Below are 17,947 nucleotides of genomic sequence, written 5' to 3'. Positions count from 1 at the left end.
TCCCCACGTTCAGTAATTTGCCGTCTCTCTTGTTGCTTTGAAAGAAGTTGGGTGACATCGCTCAAACCACGCTGCACTAAGTATGAAGTTGGGAAGGCAATGAAGAAGATCTTGACTTTTTTTTCCACAGTGCAGGTCAGCGAGCAGAAGTTTCATTCTGCAACCAAAAGTCCTGATATGATTCTTTTGACCCTCTGATTCAGCTCAAAGTCATTTTGTAGCAAGATCAGTTCTTCCTTCACCCACGTGGAGCATGCCTTGTGAGAATAGGTTGAGTGAGCTTGGCCTTTTCTCCTTGGAGCGACGGAGGATGAGAAGTGACCTGATAGAGGTGTATAAGATGATGAGAGGCATTGATTGTGTGGATAGTCAGAGGCTTTTCCTAGGGCTGAAATAGTTAGCACGTCGGGGCACAGTTTTAAGGTGCTTGGAAGAAGGTACAGGGGAGATGTCAGTTTTTTACGCAGAGAGTGGTGAGTGCGTGGAATGGGCTGCTGGTGGTGGCAGAAGTGATAGGGTCTCCTGGACAGGTACATGGAGCTCAGAAAATCAGAGGTGCTATGGGTAACCCTAGGTAATTTCTAAGGTAAGGACATGTTTGGCACAGCTTTGTGGGCTGAAAGGCCTGTATTGTGCTGTAGGTTTTCTATGTTTCTATGTTTTCCTGTTAGTTCCTTATTACAGGTGGAGTTATTACCCAATCTGGAATTTGGATAGAGAGAAGATATTGAAATCTCTCTGACGTGTCTTTACGCAGCTCATCCAATTGGCCACAGTATACTTGAAGATCATAATCTGGTAGACTTTCTTTCTTTTCCAACTCAAAGAGGCTCGGAAATTGGAGAAGGTCGAGACGCCCAGTGTTGCACTTAAATAGGGTTAAATTGGATAGATATGTGGAAACAACTGATTTGACTTTGATAAGATTCACATCATTTCCTTGAAATTGAATATTGATTTCATTAAACTTTATGAATAATTCTGACAAATAACAATGTCATGCCTAATATTCTTGAGTCTATTACTGAATGAAGCATTCAAGTCTTCAGAGAATTTTATCATCGTTTCAAATAGCACGTAAAAACATCTCCGGCAGTTTCCTTTTCAGAGCCATCTGACTTCTGTGTGTAACTGCAAGCGTTCAAACTGTTCAAGGTTCAAAAGTATATTTTATTATCAAAGTGTTTACAAATTATACAACCTTGAGATTCATCTGCTTACAGGGAGCCACAAAGTAAAAAACCTGAAATAATCCAATTTAAAAAAAGACCCAATGTGCGGAGAGAGGAAAAGAAACAAATCAAATCACGCAAACAGTAAAGCAAGAACAAAACTGAGTCCATAAGCCCAAAGCTGGGGCTGGAACAGTCAGAGAGGGTCCACAGACTCAGACTCAGTCCATCACACAGAGGCTAATCGCCACTAGCTCGTGGTCACCGAGTCTGCAGCAGCCAGGGCAGAACACAACCTCAGCCTCAGAGTCAAGGAGAGTGGAGTACAATATTGCGCAGCAACCCTTGCTTCCTGTCCCAACACCTTGCCGCTTCAGTCCATCTGGCCTGGCGTTTAAATTACCCACCCCAGCCCTGCCACATTGATGTGCTGGGGCTGCATCTGGCCCGTACTTAACCTTTCCAAGTCAGTGTGGCGCTTAAGTGGATCCATTTTAGGTGGATCAACTCTGCAACCGCTCTGCTTCAGCTTTTCCCCACTCTGTTCGCCCCAGCTATGTCTCCGATTCTGACTCCCATCTTCTCCTGGAACACACCTTGACCTTGCTCTGACTCCGTCTCGCACTGCACGCCTCGGCCCTCGGATCAGCCTCGTCTTCCCTCGCCCTTTCATCGTTTGCAGTGGTCATTTACCAAAATTTTCCATATAGAAAGTGTGATTAATAGAGTATTTAGTTAAATTTCTTGCTTTGAGATCCACCAGTAAGCTGTTGCCCACATTCAGTAATGCCATCTTAAACCTGGGGTCTCATCATTCTCAATACAAAACTCTCAAAATAGTCAAGAAGTGAGACCGTGGAACTTGATTTTATGTACTGCTGTGACACCAGGATTTAATAATTTGAACAGCTGATCACTTAGTTTTTTTTGCCAGAAGTTGTTGTCTGTGAATTACTCAGTGAATAGTAAATATGTTAGGTACAGCTTTTTTTCAAGTAAGTAATAACTCCATGGTGGTGTCCTGCCATTGATGGTGTCCCATCTATTGCTCAAGCAAGAACGTTGGTGAGTTGGATGTCCTTCTCTTTGAAAAAATTAGTAAAAACCCAAAATGTTGACCCCCCCCCTTGTACTGTATCTGTTTCTAGTACCCTTGCAAATAACCTTTGAAGTATGCTTTTATCATTTATGAAGCAAACATAACTAAGAATCAAAGATTCATTGACTCATTGAACTGCAGTGCAAATTCTGTTGTCCTAAGTATGTTGCACAACATGTTTTCCATATTCTCAGACATTTCATCTACTCATCTTTCAACAGTGTTATCACTGAGTTGAATCACTTTAATCATTTGCTCTCCTGACTTATGCAAAACTGTACTCAGAACTTCTGGCACAATCAGTTCTCCAATTGTATGGGGCTTTCCAGATTTTGCAGTGATCAGTGAAATGTTGTACGAAGCACACAAGCCATCACTATTTTGTGGCAAAGTATTGGCAAACATGGTTTGAAAGGTTTTCTGTTAAAACCAATTTTTTGTCTGTTTTATCAAAGTATATTCTCTTAAATCTTCAAGGAACCTTGATGGTTTTATTGCCTCATTTGAAAACAACTTCTCAGAGCAGATACTATGGCTGTTGTTGGTTGCTTGCTGCTGGCATAAATCCATATTTTTGATACACCACACTATACTGTCTGCACTTCTTTATCATTTGGTCGGCTTCTGCCATTTTCATTATGGATTAATGACCACAGTCAGTCGCCTGTTGTTTAAGTCCAACCACAAACATTGCAATCAATAAAGGGTAAAGTAATCACATCATCATAGCTCTGGCAAAGCCGGACTCTCTGCTTGAAGGTACATCAGGTGGGGCAGCGATATCTCAGATGAGCCATCGGTTAGGGAAATGTGGTCAATACCATGTTAAATAGCAGATTCTGAACTTGATCATTGTAATCAATTATGAGGCACTGAGGGTCAAATGCTTATAATAGATAACTAATTTCTTAAATTAAACCCGTAATCCCTCAGATGCCCCCTGCTACTGAGGGATACCCCCTTTATCTTTATTGCCGCATTAGAAACTCTCACTGCCCCCAAGGGGGTGATATTACCTACTTTGGGAACCACTGCTGGAGAGGGTAAATTACTATGCTGTCTCTGCCCTGGGAGTGTTTGTTGGGGGCATGGGGCATGTAGAGGGAGGTTTATCCTTCATCACAGTGGAAGGTTTATTTTGTATCCAACTATTTTTTAGCCCTAATCTACAGGTCTGTATTTTGTGTTCTTTTTGTTTGCTTTCGCTCATTTCATAACTCGGTGAGTTGGTTTAATACCGTCATACAGACCAAGGTCCGGTGTAGAACTGTGTTTTGCGTGCCGTCCGCACAGAGCATTTCATCACACTGGTGTATTGATGTCGTGCAAGGGGGAAAAACAATAACAGAATGCAGAATAAAGTGTTGCGGCTACAGAGGAATTGCAGTGCAGGCAGACAATACTGTGCAAGGCCGTGACGAGGTAGATTGTGAGGTCAAGAGTCCATCTGATTGTAGAAGGGGACCATTTACTAGTCTTATACCAGCGGAAAGCAATGGAGTCGATTGTAGACCCCTTCTCCAAGCCTCCAGGCCTCCAGACCACACATTCCATAAAAACCTCACCAAATTGCCTTAGAGTCAGCAAAGTGCCGGATCACTCAATCAGCCCAAAAACACACCATGAAACTGGAAGGCACAGGGTTCCAAAGGCATGCAGCTTAGTAGTAGGTTTCAGCTCTGCATTCGATGCTATTGTTCTGAAGTTGACTCCACGGCAAACTATTCCAGCTAGCTGTACCCTACAGTACGTGTCAGTAGATTACGAACTTCCTGACAGAAAGGAAGCAGTATGTAAGGCTGGACTCCTACTTGTCTGATCCAATGTCTATAAGCACAGGCTCTCCCCGGGGCTGTGTTCCTTCACCCCTCCTGTTCTCACTTTATAAAAATGACTGTACCTCCGCAGACAAGTCCGTTAACATCTTAAAGTTTACAGATCCTAAAGTACAACTTTTTGTAGCTGCTTTTGGTCCTGTGCAGCAGTTTCCTTTTGCCAGTCAGTGATGTGGCCTGTCAGAATGCTCTCCACTGTACATCTACAGCCGTTTTCAAGTGTTTTAGGTGACAACCAAATTTCTTCAAACCCCTAATGAACTATAGCTGCTGTCTTGCCTTCGTTATAGCTGCATTGATAAGTCGAGGCCCGGCTAGATTCTTAGAGACCTCAAAACCGAGGAACTTGAAATTGCTCACTCTGTCCTCTTCTGATCCCTCTTTGAGAATTGGTTCGTGTTCCCTTGTCTTACCCTTCCTGAAGTCCACAATCAGCTCTTTCATCTCTCTGAGTGCAAGCTTGTTGCTGCAACACCACTCCACAAGCTGGTGTATCTTGGTCCTGTACGCCCTCTACATTGTTCATACATTTTTTTTTGTGGAAAGAAAGCTGTGCAGTGCTTACTTTTCTGGTATTTTAACAACAAAAAGACGATTTGTCCTGAGGATAGTAAAGACGTGTTCACCACTTTACTGTGATCCTCATCTGCGAGTTTAATTGGAATAATCAGGATGAGTGTCATTTTCATGATTAGGGTACTTACTAAATCTTCTTGTGGGGAATTATTTTCTTTCGAAATGTTCAGGAAAATCTTCATCTTAAGGAGATAGCTCAGTCACACCTAGAATTACAACTGCATAGATGTAGCTGATGTTGAGGGATGGCACAGTTGATAGAGCTGCCCTCTCGTAGCCCTGGAGACCCCCGTTCAATCCTAACCTTGGATGCTGTCTCTGTGGAGTTTGCACATTCTCCCTATGACAGCATAAACTTCTCCGGGTTCTCCGGTTTGATCCCGCTGCTCTGAGGGGTGCAGGTTGGAACGTTAATTTGCCAGTATAAATTGCCCCTGGAGCGTAGATTCTGAGGAGACTGATGGAAAGAGGGTGAGAATTAATTCGGTGCTCCCGATGCGGCCTCTAATGGGTGAGACCCGTTGTGAACTGAGGGACGGCTTTGTCGAGTACTTCTGCTCCATCCGTCAAAAGCAGAACTTTCCGGTGGCCAAACATTTTAATTCCAATTCCAATTCCCATTCCCATTCTGACATGTTGGTCCATGCCATGATGAGGTCACTCTTGATGGAGGAGCAATACCTTATGTTCCATGGGGGTGACTTTCAACCTGATGGCATGAAGATTGATTTCTCCCTCCAGGGAAAAAAAATTCCCTTCCTTTCCTGTCTTCTTCTGTTCCCCACTCTGGCCTCCTACTTTACTCACCTGCCCATCACCTCTCCCTGGCATCCTTCCTTCTTCCCTTTCTTCTATTCTACCCTCCTCAGATTCCTTACACTCCAGCCTTTAATCTTTCTTACCCACCTGGCTTCACTTGTCACCTTCTAGCTATCCTCCTTCCTCTCCCTCCCACATTTTAATTCTGGCACCTTCCTCCTTCCTTTCCAGTCCTGAAGAAGGGACTCGCCCCCAAAACATCGACTGTTTACTCAGTTCTCTAGATCCTGACTGACCTGCTGAGTTCCTCCAGCATTTTGTGTGTGTTGCTGAGAATCAAATGGGATCAGTGTAAATTGATGGGCTGAAGGGCCTGTTTTCCCACTATTCGAAAGGGTTAAGGATTTGAAAGAAAGAAATGCATTGGAATGGCACCTTTTATATCCATTTATGAGGTCCATGAATGTTTTGCGTTTGGTGAAACGAATGAGAGGATTAGGCCCCGTGGCAATGTAAGCAAGGCTGCAGATAGCTTACATTAGCGACTCTGCAGTAACAGGAAGGTAATCCATTTTTTTTTATAATATTAGCCGAGGGATCTACCATACCCTCGACACCTCTCTCTGTACTTCTTCAAAGTTTTTCTGTGATTACCACCACCTGATGCCTCCTCAGAATGAAAGACGGCGCCCCAGACTCTGTAGCACTGCCCCAGTGTTATAACCATATAACAACTACAGCACAGAAACAAGCCATCTCAGCCCTTCTAGTCCGTGCAGAATGCTTACTCTCACCTAGTCCCACCAACCTGCACTCAGCCCATAACCCTCCATTCCTTTCCTATCCATATACCTATCCAATTTTACTTTAAATTACAATACCGAACCTGACTCTACCACTTCTACTGGAAGGAAGCTCGTTCCACACAGCTACCACTCTCTGAGTAAAGAAATTCCCCCCTCGTGTTACCCTTAAACTTTTGCCCCCTAACGCTCAACTCATGTCCTCTTGTTTGAATCTCCCCTACTCTCAATGGAAAAAGCCCATCCACGTCAACTCTATCTATCCCCCTCATAATTTTAAATACCTCTATCAAGTCCCTCCTCAACCTTCTACGCTCCAAAGTATAAAGATCTAACTTGTTCAACCTTTCCCTGTAACTTAGGTGCTGAAACCCAGGTAACATTCTAGTAAATCTTCTCTGTACTCTCTCTATTTTGTTGACATCTTTCCTATAATTCGGTGACCAGAACTGTACACAATTCTCCAAATTTGGCCTCACCAATGCCTTGTACAATTTTAACATTACGTCCCAACTCCTATTCTCAATGCTCTGATTTATAAAGGCCAGCATACCAAAAGCTTTCTTCACCACCCTATCCACATGAGATTCCACCTTCAGGGAACTATGCTTCATTATTCCTAGATCACTCTGTTCTACTGCATTCTTCAATCTCTACCATTTATGATATATGTCCTATTTGGATTATTCCTACCAAAATGTCACACCTCACACTTATCAGCATTTAACTCCATCTGCCATCATTCAGCCCACTCTTCTAACTGGCCTAAATCTCTCTGCAAGCTTTGAAAACCTACTTCATTATCCACAATGCCACCTACCTTAGTATCATCTGCATACTTACTAATCCAATTTACAATTCAGTATTGTACTGAAACATCTGCTGAAGTCATTGTGCCCAGGTCTCCAGAGTGAGACCTGACCCCCACTCGGAGAGAGTAACCCACTGAGTTACAGCTCCAATCAAATCCGCTCCTCTTTTCGGGCTGAGATCACTGGAGGGTAAATTTTGAGTGGCAGCGGTTACGCTGCTCCCTCTTGGCAGAGGAACAGAAGTTTAAAACAGAGCTGCTTCAGTAAGGGCCGTGATAATCCCTTGCTGAAAATGTGCTCTCTCCCCACTGCTGTGCGTCTGAAACTCTAAATCAGAGAACCGCAGATGCTGGAAACTAGGTGTGAGCATCATCGATGCAAGAGGTTATGCAGATGCTGGAAATCTTAAGGAACACAACCAACCTGCTGGAGGAACTCAGCAGGTCAGGAGGGGAATAAACAGTTGTAGTTTCAATGAAGGGTCTCAGTCTGCAACATTGACTGTTTATTCCTCTCCGTAAATGCTATCTGATCTACTGAGTTCCTCCAGCACTTTGTGTGTGCTCCTCAAGATTTCCATACAAACAGGCCCCGAGAGTGCTACTGCACTTCTGGCACCAACATGTCATGCTGACAAACATAGGACGCCCACAATAATGAGCCAGTGCCAACAGAAAATGCCGGAAATACTCAGCAGCTCAAGCAACTTCTGTAAAAAGAGAAGCTGCTGGTCAATAACTCATTATCAGATCTTACACTGTCAATTTAAGTCGGTGACTCTGATTCTCTTTGCATAGAAACATAGATTCATAAAGTAATTCATAGAGTCTTGTGTGAAGGGAGGGGGTGGGCATCGGGACTTTGATGCGTTCTGTGAGGTTTCTTGTTTCATGGTTGTCTGTGAAGTGTAAGAATTTCAGGCCATATACTGTTTACATTTTCTGATATTAAAATGAAATTTTGAACTTCTAATATAGCATCGAGATAGACCGTTTGGCCCAACTGCTCCCTGCTAACTAAGCTAGTCTCCTTTGTCCATCTTTGGTCCATATCCCACTCATCCTTTCCAATTACCCCTTTCTTATTGCTGTACCTCCCTGACTTATTGAGTATAATACATAGGCAAATACATGAGAGGCTTTTAAGAGGTATTTGGATAGACACATTGATGTAAGGAGGATGGAGGGGTATGGACAGTGCAGGTAGGAGGGATTAGTGTTTGGGAGTTTTTGATTTGCTTTTTAGTTGCTTCAGCATCACATTGTGGGCTGAATGGCCTGTTCCTGTGTTGGACTCTTCTATGTTCTATGTATCTCCAACTCATTCTGCAGTTATTGCAGAGTGTAGCCAATCCGGTGTTATCGTCCACAAGTGCCTGGTAGACGGTGAAGGAGAGGACCACTGGGGGCCTCCACAGCCTCTATCACTCACCTAAAGACAGCTAATTAGAGCAGTCACCAGGGAGCTGGGTTCAGTCCTGACCTTGGGTGTAGACCGTGTGGAGTCCGAGCTTTCTCCATGCGTGGGTTTCCTCTGGGTGCTCTGGTATCCTCCCACATCCCAAAGGTGTTCAGGCCGGGAGGTTAACTGGCCACCGTAACTTGCCCCTAGCATGTAGGTGAGAATCTGTGAGATTTGATAGGACTGTGGAGGGTTGGGGGGGATGGGGTTAGAGAATAAAAATGGAATTAGCACAGGTCAGTGTAAATAGGTTGGCACAGACTTCATTTGGTCGAGGGCCTGTTCCTATTCTGTATGTCTTTCTCACTCTAATGCTTTTCTGCCCGTAACCCCTATACCTCTCCCAGTTACAGGTCATATTGGAACTGCATGTCAAGTGAGCACAGGTTAGGAAATTATAGTTGTATTGGGTTTTATTTTAAGTTTCATCAGGGACACAGCGTGGAACAGTCCCCTCCGGCCCAATGCCCAGCAACCCACCCATTTAACCCTAGGTTAGTCACACTGCTCTGGAACCCGGCCTTGTCACTGGTTGCATTGACTGTTCTCTCTGCCCTCTTCCAGCCGCTGCTGTGAAAAGAAGAGTTGCGGCAACAGGAACGAGACGCCATCGGACCCCGTCATCATTGACAGGTAGGAGGTGCTGTTCCACAATCCCGCCGAGCGAAGTGTCTGGAGCCTTGCCTGAAGGACTTGGTGGGGGGGGTGGGGATGGAATGTGTTGCTTTGCCCTCCCGAGCCGTCGACCTGTGGTGAGAGCTGAGCTCCTCTCAGTGGCGTGTCTGTGAGCCGGTGACAGTGAGGTTGGCGCGGAGTGCAGAATTCACAGAGGAAATCGCGCCCCGTTCGCTGGCGCTTGCAGCAGAAACCCACGCGTAAAGCAGCGCAGTAGCAGCCCTACACGCGGAGTAAAACCACACAGTGTGCAAGCTGTCCTCGGTGGTCAAAGAGTCAAAACAAAACTTGCATTGGCTGGAAATCTGAGTAATCCGAGGTATCTGTAAATACTCAACAAGTCGTGCAGCTTCTGTGAAGGCAGAAGCGGTAAATGTTTCCAGTTGCTGGGGTTGAGACGGATAATAAATCGGCCAAGAGTGAATGGTGGAGCAGACTAAATGGGCTGAATGGCCTAATTCTGCTCATACATCTTATAATCTTATGATAATTATGGCAGCATCCACTTCAGAAGAAGACTCAGAGTACATTGTTGTACTGCAGTCAAAACAAGTCAGCTGGTTGTGTGGTGGACGTTTCACACCCCATTTTCTAATGGGAGTGACTGCTGAGTCAGATGGTTGGTAACTATGTAAGATGAGAAAGATAAATGGGATGCCTTTAGCTGTGGAATTGTATAAAATAAAAGGTTCTGATTAACCATGAGCTACAAGGCTTGTTCAAGGAACTAGTGTTGCATCCCACAACTCTTCCAAAGTTATTTTGCCCCAGGACAGTAAAACGCGCTGCAGGGAGCAGTTTGCTCGATGATCGTTAGTTATTTGAACTACTTCCTGTGTTGCTGCTGCCAACTAGAGTTTCCTCAGAGGAGCTGGCTCAGAGCTTGTGGCTCCCTGTATGATGTGAAATGATCGACATTGCCATTGTTTCGAGTCTCATTCCTTTTGCTGGATGGTTCCCAAAGAAGAAGGTTCTCTTACTGTGTGGAACTGCAGATTAGGACCAAAGGGAGAGCTCCCCAGCTGTCTCATTGAAGTGGTTGGGTTGTGGGTTACGTAACTGAATTTCTCATTTAATAGTTAATGAACTTAAAATCAAACTGCAGATGCTGGAAATCTGGATCAAGACTCCTGATCAACAGCACTTAGCTCTTAACTGGAGTCACCTGTCACTAGATCACTGGGTTCCAAGGTCTATACAAGACTTAAAAGGTCAACGTGCAAAGATCAAACTAAAGTTCAGAGCCTGGCGGCTGGAGGTAGATACCTGAAGGTCAAAGACCAAAGTTAGAGGCTTGACAGAGTCACAAGGGCATGAGTCGCCGGGGTTGGAGGTCAAGGCCCGAAGGTCAGGCCGTTGAACTGCGAGTCTTGGCGTGAAATCCAAAGTTGGAGGCCGGATGTCTGAGAGTCTGGGGACAAGGAATGGAGGCCCGGAGATGGCCTGTCCTGGGGCTTGGAGGCCTGTCAGTGTGTGTTAGTGGGTAGGTGGTTGGGAGGGATGGGAAAGAAGCTCGTTTTGCTGTTGCTTGTGTTGTCTTCTTAAACATGGTGAGCATGCTATGTTGATGCTGGGATGTGTGGTGACGCTTGTAGGCTGCCCCCAGCACATCCTCTGGTGTGTTGGCTGTTAATGCAGACAACGCATTTGCCTGTATGTACATGTAATAAATAAATCTGAATCATAAATGGTCTGGAGAATCACAAAGGTGGTTAGAGTTGGCCAATAGATTCTGGCTTTGCAAATACCAGCTTTACCTAGTAAATGAGTGAATTAGTAGTAAATTAAAATTAAGGAAAGGCCTTTGTCAGTGTTGAGGCTGAACCTGCCATTCACCAACACCCATCCAGTTGAGTATGATCATGGATTATGAGTTTTCAATGGAATTCCCTGTTAGTGAGACATTTGGAATGCGTATTGGATCCAACGAAGTTCTACCCTGAAACTCCAACCCAAGTTGGGTCTCCAGTGGTGCAACATTTAGGGAAAGAGGGTCAATTTGTGGTCAACAGCAGTGACCTTAACTTGGCTGATGTCAACAGGCCCTTCTGTCCACTGATGGTCAAGCACCCATTTACCCCATGGTATAAAAAAGGTCCAGTCATTTGTACTGAGTCAGTTGGCTTCGGCTCTCAAATAAGCCTGGAAACTGGCCCTATTTTTACTCTAATCCTGATCTTCTTCATTTTCATCTCCCAACACGTCCATTAGCTACTCTCTAGTATCTACTGCTCTTGTACACTAAGGACAACTCGCAGTAGCTGATTAATCTACTAACTTGCATGTTTTTGAGATGTGGAATTAAACTGGAGTGCCCAGACGAAACACGCCCCATATGTGTCGACTCCACATGACAGAACTAAGGTCGGGATTGAACCCAGGCCGCGGGAGCTGTGAAGCAGCTCCTGTACCCACTGCACCACTCTGACACCCTCTTGTAAAAGGGGACAGCCAACACCTTTTTTTAAACCAGGGTGGCCATGGATAATATGAGAGGGATTAATTTTAAGATGGCTGGAGAAATATATGGGGAGATGTCAGAGGTAGGTTCTTTACACAGAGTAGTGGCTGCGTGGAATGTGCTGACAAGGGTGGTGTGCGGATACATTAGGGACTTTTAAGAGACTCTTAGATAGGCACAAGGATAAAAGGAAAATTGGGGCTGAATGAAAGGTTGGATTGATCTTAGAATAGGTTAAAACATTGGTACAACACTGGGCTGAAGAGCATGTGTTGTGCTGTAATGATCTATGTTTGATGTTCTATTACCCTTCCAATGAGATTCTTGTGTTGATGCTGTCGTCTTGTAGGAAATGTATGTTGCAAGTCCTTACCAACAGGAATGAGATAACTAAAAACACAAAATGCTGGCAGAACTCAGCAGGCCAGACAGCATCTATGGGAGGAGGTAGTGACAACGTTTTGGGCCGAAACCCTTCATCAGGAGTGATAACGTTCATGTGGTATGCTGTCTTAGGGGTGTTGAGTGAGGAGCATCTTTAGGCAGCTTACAATGGACTGTTCCTCGGTGTCTTTTTCACATTGGTGGTTTATCAGTCAGTGTGTTGTTTCTCATTAATTCTATTGTATTTCGTTGTTCTACTGTGAATGCCTGCAAGAAGATGAATCTCAATGGTGACACCTACGTACTTTGATAATAAATTTGAACTTTGAAACAGTCTTGTATAAGAGAGCAGAGTGGGAGTCAGTAGAGTCATCCAGTGCATAAGGATTCTGGATTGGTCAAAATGAGCTGCCAACTCTAATAACACCATGTAGGAGCAGAATTAAGACCTTTGGCCCATCGAGTCTGCTCCGCTATTTCATCGTGCATGATCCATTTCCCTCTCAGCCTCAATCTCCTGCCTTCTCAGGGAAAAGTACGAAAGAAATGTGGCAAATGTTCAGGTGCCATTTGTGTGGAATTCTGCATGTTCAAATGAGACAGGGAAGTTATGGTAGGGTTCAGGAACCGTGGTGTACAAAGGCTGTAATAAATCTAGTCAAGAAGAAAAGCTTACAAAAGTTCAGAGAGCTAGGTAATGTTAGAGATCTAGAAGATTATAAGAGTAACAAGAAGGAGCTTAAGAAAGAGATTAGGAGAGCCAGAAAGGGGCCATGTGAAGCACTTGGCAGGCAGGATTAAAGAAAACCCCAAAGCATTCTACAAGTATGTGAAGAGCAAGAGGATAAGGTGCGAAAGAATATGACCAATCAAGTGTGACAGTGGGTAAGTGTGTATGGAACCAGAGGAAATAGCAGAGACACTTAATGAATACTTTAATTTAGTATTCACTATGTAAAAGGATCTTGGTGATTGTAGTGACGACTTGCAGCAGACTGAAAAGCTTGAGTATGTAGATATTAATGAATGGATGTGCTGGAGCCTTTGGAAATCATCAAGTTGGATAAGTCTCCGGGACTGGATGAGATATACTCCAGGCTATAGTGGGAGGCGAGGGAGGAGATTGCTGAGCCTCTGGCGATGATTTTTGCATCATCAATTGGGACCGGAGAGGTTCCGGAGGATTGCGAATGTTGTTCCCTTATTCAAGAAAGGGAGTAGAGATAACCCAGGAGATTATAGACCAGTGAGTCTTACTTCAGTGGTTGTTAAGTTGATGGAGAAGATCCTGAGAGGCAGGATTTATGAACATTTGGAGAGATATAATATGATTAGGAATAGTGGGAATGTACTTTCTCGTACATTTTTTGTACAGTTCTTTCGTACTTTTCACATGGCTTTCTCAAGGGCAGGTCATGCCTTACGAGTCTGATTGAATTTTTTGAGGATGTGACTAAACGCATTGATGGAGGAAGAGTAGTAGATGTTGTGTATATGGATTTCAGCAAGGCATTTGATAAGGTACCCTATGCAAGGCTAATTGAGAAGTAAGGAGGCATGGGATCCAAGGGGACATTGCTTTGTGGATCCAGAACTGGCTTGCCACAGAAGGCAAAGAGTGGTTTTAGACGCGTCATATTCTGCATGGAGATCGGTGACCAGTGGTGTGCATTAGGGATCTGTTCTGAGACCCTTTCTCTTCGTGATTTTTATAAATGATCTGGATGAGGAGGTGGAGGGATGGGTTAGTAAATTTGCTGATGACACAAAGGTTGGGGGTGTTGTGGATAGTGTGGAGGGCTGTCAGAGGTTATAGCAGGACATTGATAGGATGCAAAACTGGGCTGAGAAGTGGCAGGTGGGGTTCAACCCAGATAAGTATGAAGTGGTTCATTTTGGTAGGTCAAATATGATGACAGAATATAGTATTAATGGTAAGACTCTTGGCAGTGTGGAGGATCAGAGGGACGCTCCATAGGACGCTCAAAGCAGCTGCTCAGGTTGACTATGAGGTTAAGAAGGCATATGGTGTATTGGCCTTTATCAATCGTAGAATTGAATTTAGGAGCCGAGAGGTAATGCTGCAGCTATATAGGACCCTGACCAGACCCCACTTGGAGTACTGTGCTCAGTTCTGGTTGCCTCATACAGGAAAGATGTGGAAACCATAGAAAGGGTGCAAAGGAGATTTACAAAGATGTTGCCTGGATTGGGGAGCATGCCTTTTGAAAACAGGTTGAGTGAACTCGGCCTTTTCTCCTTGGAGCGATGGAGGATGAGAGGTGACCTGACAGAGGTGTACAAGATGATGAGAGGCATTGATCATGTGGATAGTCAGAGGCTTTTTCCCCAGGGCTGAAATGGTTGCCACAAGAGGGCACAGATTTAAGGTACTGGGGTGTAAGTACAGAAGAGATGTCAGGGGTAAGTTTTTTATGCAGAGAGTGGCGAGTGCGTGGAATGGGCTGCTGGCGACGGTGGTGGAGGCGGATACGATAGGGTCTTTTAAGAGACTTTTGGATAGGCACATGGAGCTTAGAAAAATAGAGGGCTATGGGTAAGCCCAGTAATTTCTGAGGTAGGGACATGTTTGACACAACTTTGTGGGCCGAAGGGCCTGTATTGTGCTGTAGATTTTTTATGTTTCTAATAAGTTTCAGTGTAACCTCTAGTGATGAGTTTACAGCTCAGTTGACTCGGATGTTTCCACTAGGCTCCAGAAGGAGTGTTAAACACCCAGGTTTTAGAGTTACAAGTAAATGAGAGTGCCGTGGCCAACCACAAATTGCCAAGAGCAGTCGACTGTGCAGAAAGCCGCGAGTGTGTCTGTAAGTCATTAACAATTGCATCCTGTAAGGGTGTTTTGGTTAGTAATGGGTTTCTGGTTAGGAAACAGTGAACTTAGTGAGGCCAAAGGGTTAACGCAACATGTTAACTGGTGTGGTTTTTGCAATTAGCAATCCAAACCATTATTATGCAAAGCCACCATTAGCACAGGCAGTTCGAGTCTACACAGTGCTCGATATTTTCTGTTCAAGTATATTAACTGAAAACACATTGTCCGTCCTGTGGAGCTCGGTGATCGTGTTTCTCGCTCACATTTTTGTACATGAGGATCTTTCTTGGCCAGAAAGCCAAGACCCACTTCCCTGTAGCTGGGTTTCAGATTAACCAATGCTGGCCATTAAAGAAAGAGTCAACCCCAACCCTTTCCAGTTGGGAAATGAAATAACCAGATGTCTCACTGCACAAAGTGAACGCTGGGAAATGCCTGAAATGAAGTTTCTGAATATTTTTGTGAGGAACCCTGTGAGAATTACTGTCAACAAGAAAATCTGACCCAACACACTACATCTTTTAAGAAAAACAAGGAACTCTGTTTGACTCTCTACCCGCCCATTAAGAGCTTGGCTGCGGAACCTGGGAATGGCAGGATTTTCATGAATTGGAGTTCAGTCTTCGAAGCATACTCTAAAGTACTTCTGCAGATCATCATTATACCGTAAAGCCACCTCAGGAATGAGTTTTATTTAGGATGAATAATGTTTAATACAAGTAGTGTTTTCATTCGTATAGCACCACTTGTTCCTGTCTCACAGTTGCCTGACGGACCCCCATGTAGCCCCCACTTAGAGCTGAGGGGTTAGTTCACACTTCATTCAGTTCCCCTGCTTGAGGCCAGCTCTGATTCTCTCCTTGCCAAGTCAGAAATTTTCTGTTTCGAGTCCTACTCTGGAGACTTAAGCCCCATCCTTCAGAAGGTGTATTGATCAGGGACCTGGTTTACTCTCTCAACAAAGTATGGACAATTTACAGTCCTGTCCTGCAGAGCAGGGAAGACATTCATGGTAATAGAACAGAGCAGCACAGGCTCGTTGGCACACTATATTGTGCTGATCTTTTAACTTGCTTTAAGATCAATCTAACCTGTCCCTTCTACATACGGCTCCAGTTTTCTTTCATCAGTTTGTCTCTTAATGTGTCTACCCCTACCACCACCCTAAACAGTGTGATCAAGCACCCAACACTCTCTTTTAAAAAACAACCCTAAAATCGACAATTTTTATACTTTTATACTTTTATACAATTTATACTTTCCTCTGATCACCTTCAAATCTCGTTATTAGCTATTCCCGCCTTGTGGAAAAATCTCTGGCTGTTCACACCGTCCATGCCTGTTATTTATTTATTTATCCATCTATTTATTTATTTTATTGATTGAGATCCAGCATGGAATAGGCCCTCTCAGCCCTGCAAGCAATCCCTGATTTAACCCTAGCCTAATCACGGGGCAGTTTACAATGACCAATTAACCTACTGTGCGAGGAAACTGGGGCACCCGGGGGGAATAAAAACAGGCAGGGAGTCACAGGGAGAACATCCAAATTCCTTACAGGCAGCAGTGGGAATTGAACCTGGGTCACTGGTGCCATAAAACATTGTGCCAAACACCATGTCACCTCAATCACCTTATACATCTTTATCAAACACCTCCCATCCTATTCATTTCAAAGAGAAAAACCCTTAACTCACTCTTCCTCTCCTCATAACATATGCTCTCTAAACCATCCTCTTTAACATAGCCAAATTTGGACACCATACCTGCAGGTTCCTCTCTAAGATATACTGCCCTGATCTGGAAATGTATCCATGTTCCTTCTTTGTCGACTGGAAATTCATCCTTAAAAGGGTGGCCTAGTAGCTTAGCGGTTAGTGCAGTTGCTTTAGAACGCTAGTGATCTCCGTTCGGAGAGTCTGTAAGGAGTTTGTATGTTCCACATGGGTTTCTTCCACATGCTTCAGTTTCCTCCCACACTAAACAAAAGAGACCTATGATTAGGGTTAGTAAGTTGCAGGTCTGCTATGTTGGCCCTGGAAACGTGGTGATACTTGCAGGCTGCCCCCGGCCTGATCCTTGCTGATATGATTTGACACAAATGGTGGATTTCATTGTTTGTTTCAATGTACATGTGATTAATAAAGCTAATCGCTTATAAAGGTCATCTTTAAAAGCACTCGGAGGGGGAGTATCTTCACTGGATGGACTGCAATGGTTAAGAGGGTGCTCTCCACCATCTTCTCAAGGGCATCTAGGGATGGGTTATGAATGGCTGCCATAAACAAGAGAGGGGAGTAGGGGGCAGTGCCCCCTGCTTTCAGAAGGTACTTCTTGATGCAGTCTACCTTTAAAGCCTCTGGATGGGACGTAAGCTCGAGAGCCACTGCCTCTGGTCTCCTGCTCATGAAGCCTCGGTGGTATCATGTGCTGCTTGGGCCCTCAGGCCTTCACCTGTGTTTCTGCATAAGCCAATCCCCGCGGGCATTCCCACAATGAATAACATGAACCAGATCAGATTGGCACGCGTTGGCAAGCTATTCATCACCGAAGCTCAAATGAACTAAACAGAACAAAATTCATTGTGGCAAAGATTAATGAAAACAAATTCCTGTGTTTCCAGGGCCAAGTGACTTAAATTTCTCCCTTCAGAAATATGGCTTGAATCACAAAACATCTGACTGTTATAAAGTGGAATGAGAATATTGAGTATAACATTTAGAATCCAGTTTTCATCAACACATTATCCCTTGTACAAACATTAAAATATTCAAGTGCAGGTATACAGTGTGGGGTTAACAAACTTGTAGTTTAGATTGCCAGCATGTCATTTCCTTTGAGTCTGCTTGACCCAGTTTTCTCGTTGGCTCTGGCAGTAAAGACGCCACTTGATGGAGCTTTAGGACCTTCAGGCAAAAAGGTCGCTTGTCTTGTTCTCAGGGTCAGGCAGGTCTTATTTGCGGGACGCCGAGAAGCATTCGTGGCTTGTCCACGCTGCTTTGTTCAAAGTTCAAAGTAGATTTTATTCTTGGGAGTACACATAAGCCACCGTATACAATCCTGAGATTCATTTT

At 44.3% G+C, this 17,947-nt stretch overlaps 1 protein-coding gene across 1 annotated transcript in view; it reads left to right on the top strand.

Annotated features, from left to right (window-relative positions):
- Positions 1–17,947, top strand: part of LOC132391060 (transcription factor COE2-like) — a 314,392-nt gene that overhangs the window by 30,429 nt on the left and 266,016 nt on the right. Inside the window, exon 6 of the mRNA XM_059963792.1 lies at positions 9,082–9,150. Within this exon, the coding sequence (XP_059819775.1) occupies positions 9,082–9,150 (69 nt within the window). The remainder of the gene's footprint in view (positions 1–9,081; positions 9,151–17,947) is intronic.

This window comes from Hypanus sabinus, chromosome 1, assembly GCF_030144855.1.
Source record: "Hypanus sabinus isolate sHypSab1 chromosome 1, sHypSab1.hap1, whole genome shotgun sequence".
NCBI lineage: Eukaryota > Metazoa > Chordata > Chondrichthyes > Myliobatiformes > Dasyatidae > Hypanus > Hypanus sabinus.
Note: the sequence above shows the minus strand (reverse complement) of the source record. Positions and strands in the feature narration are given on the sequence as shown.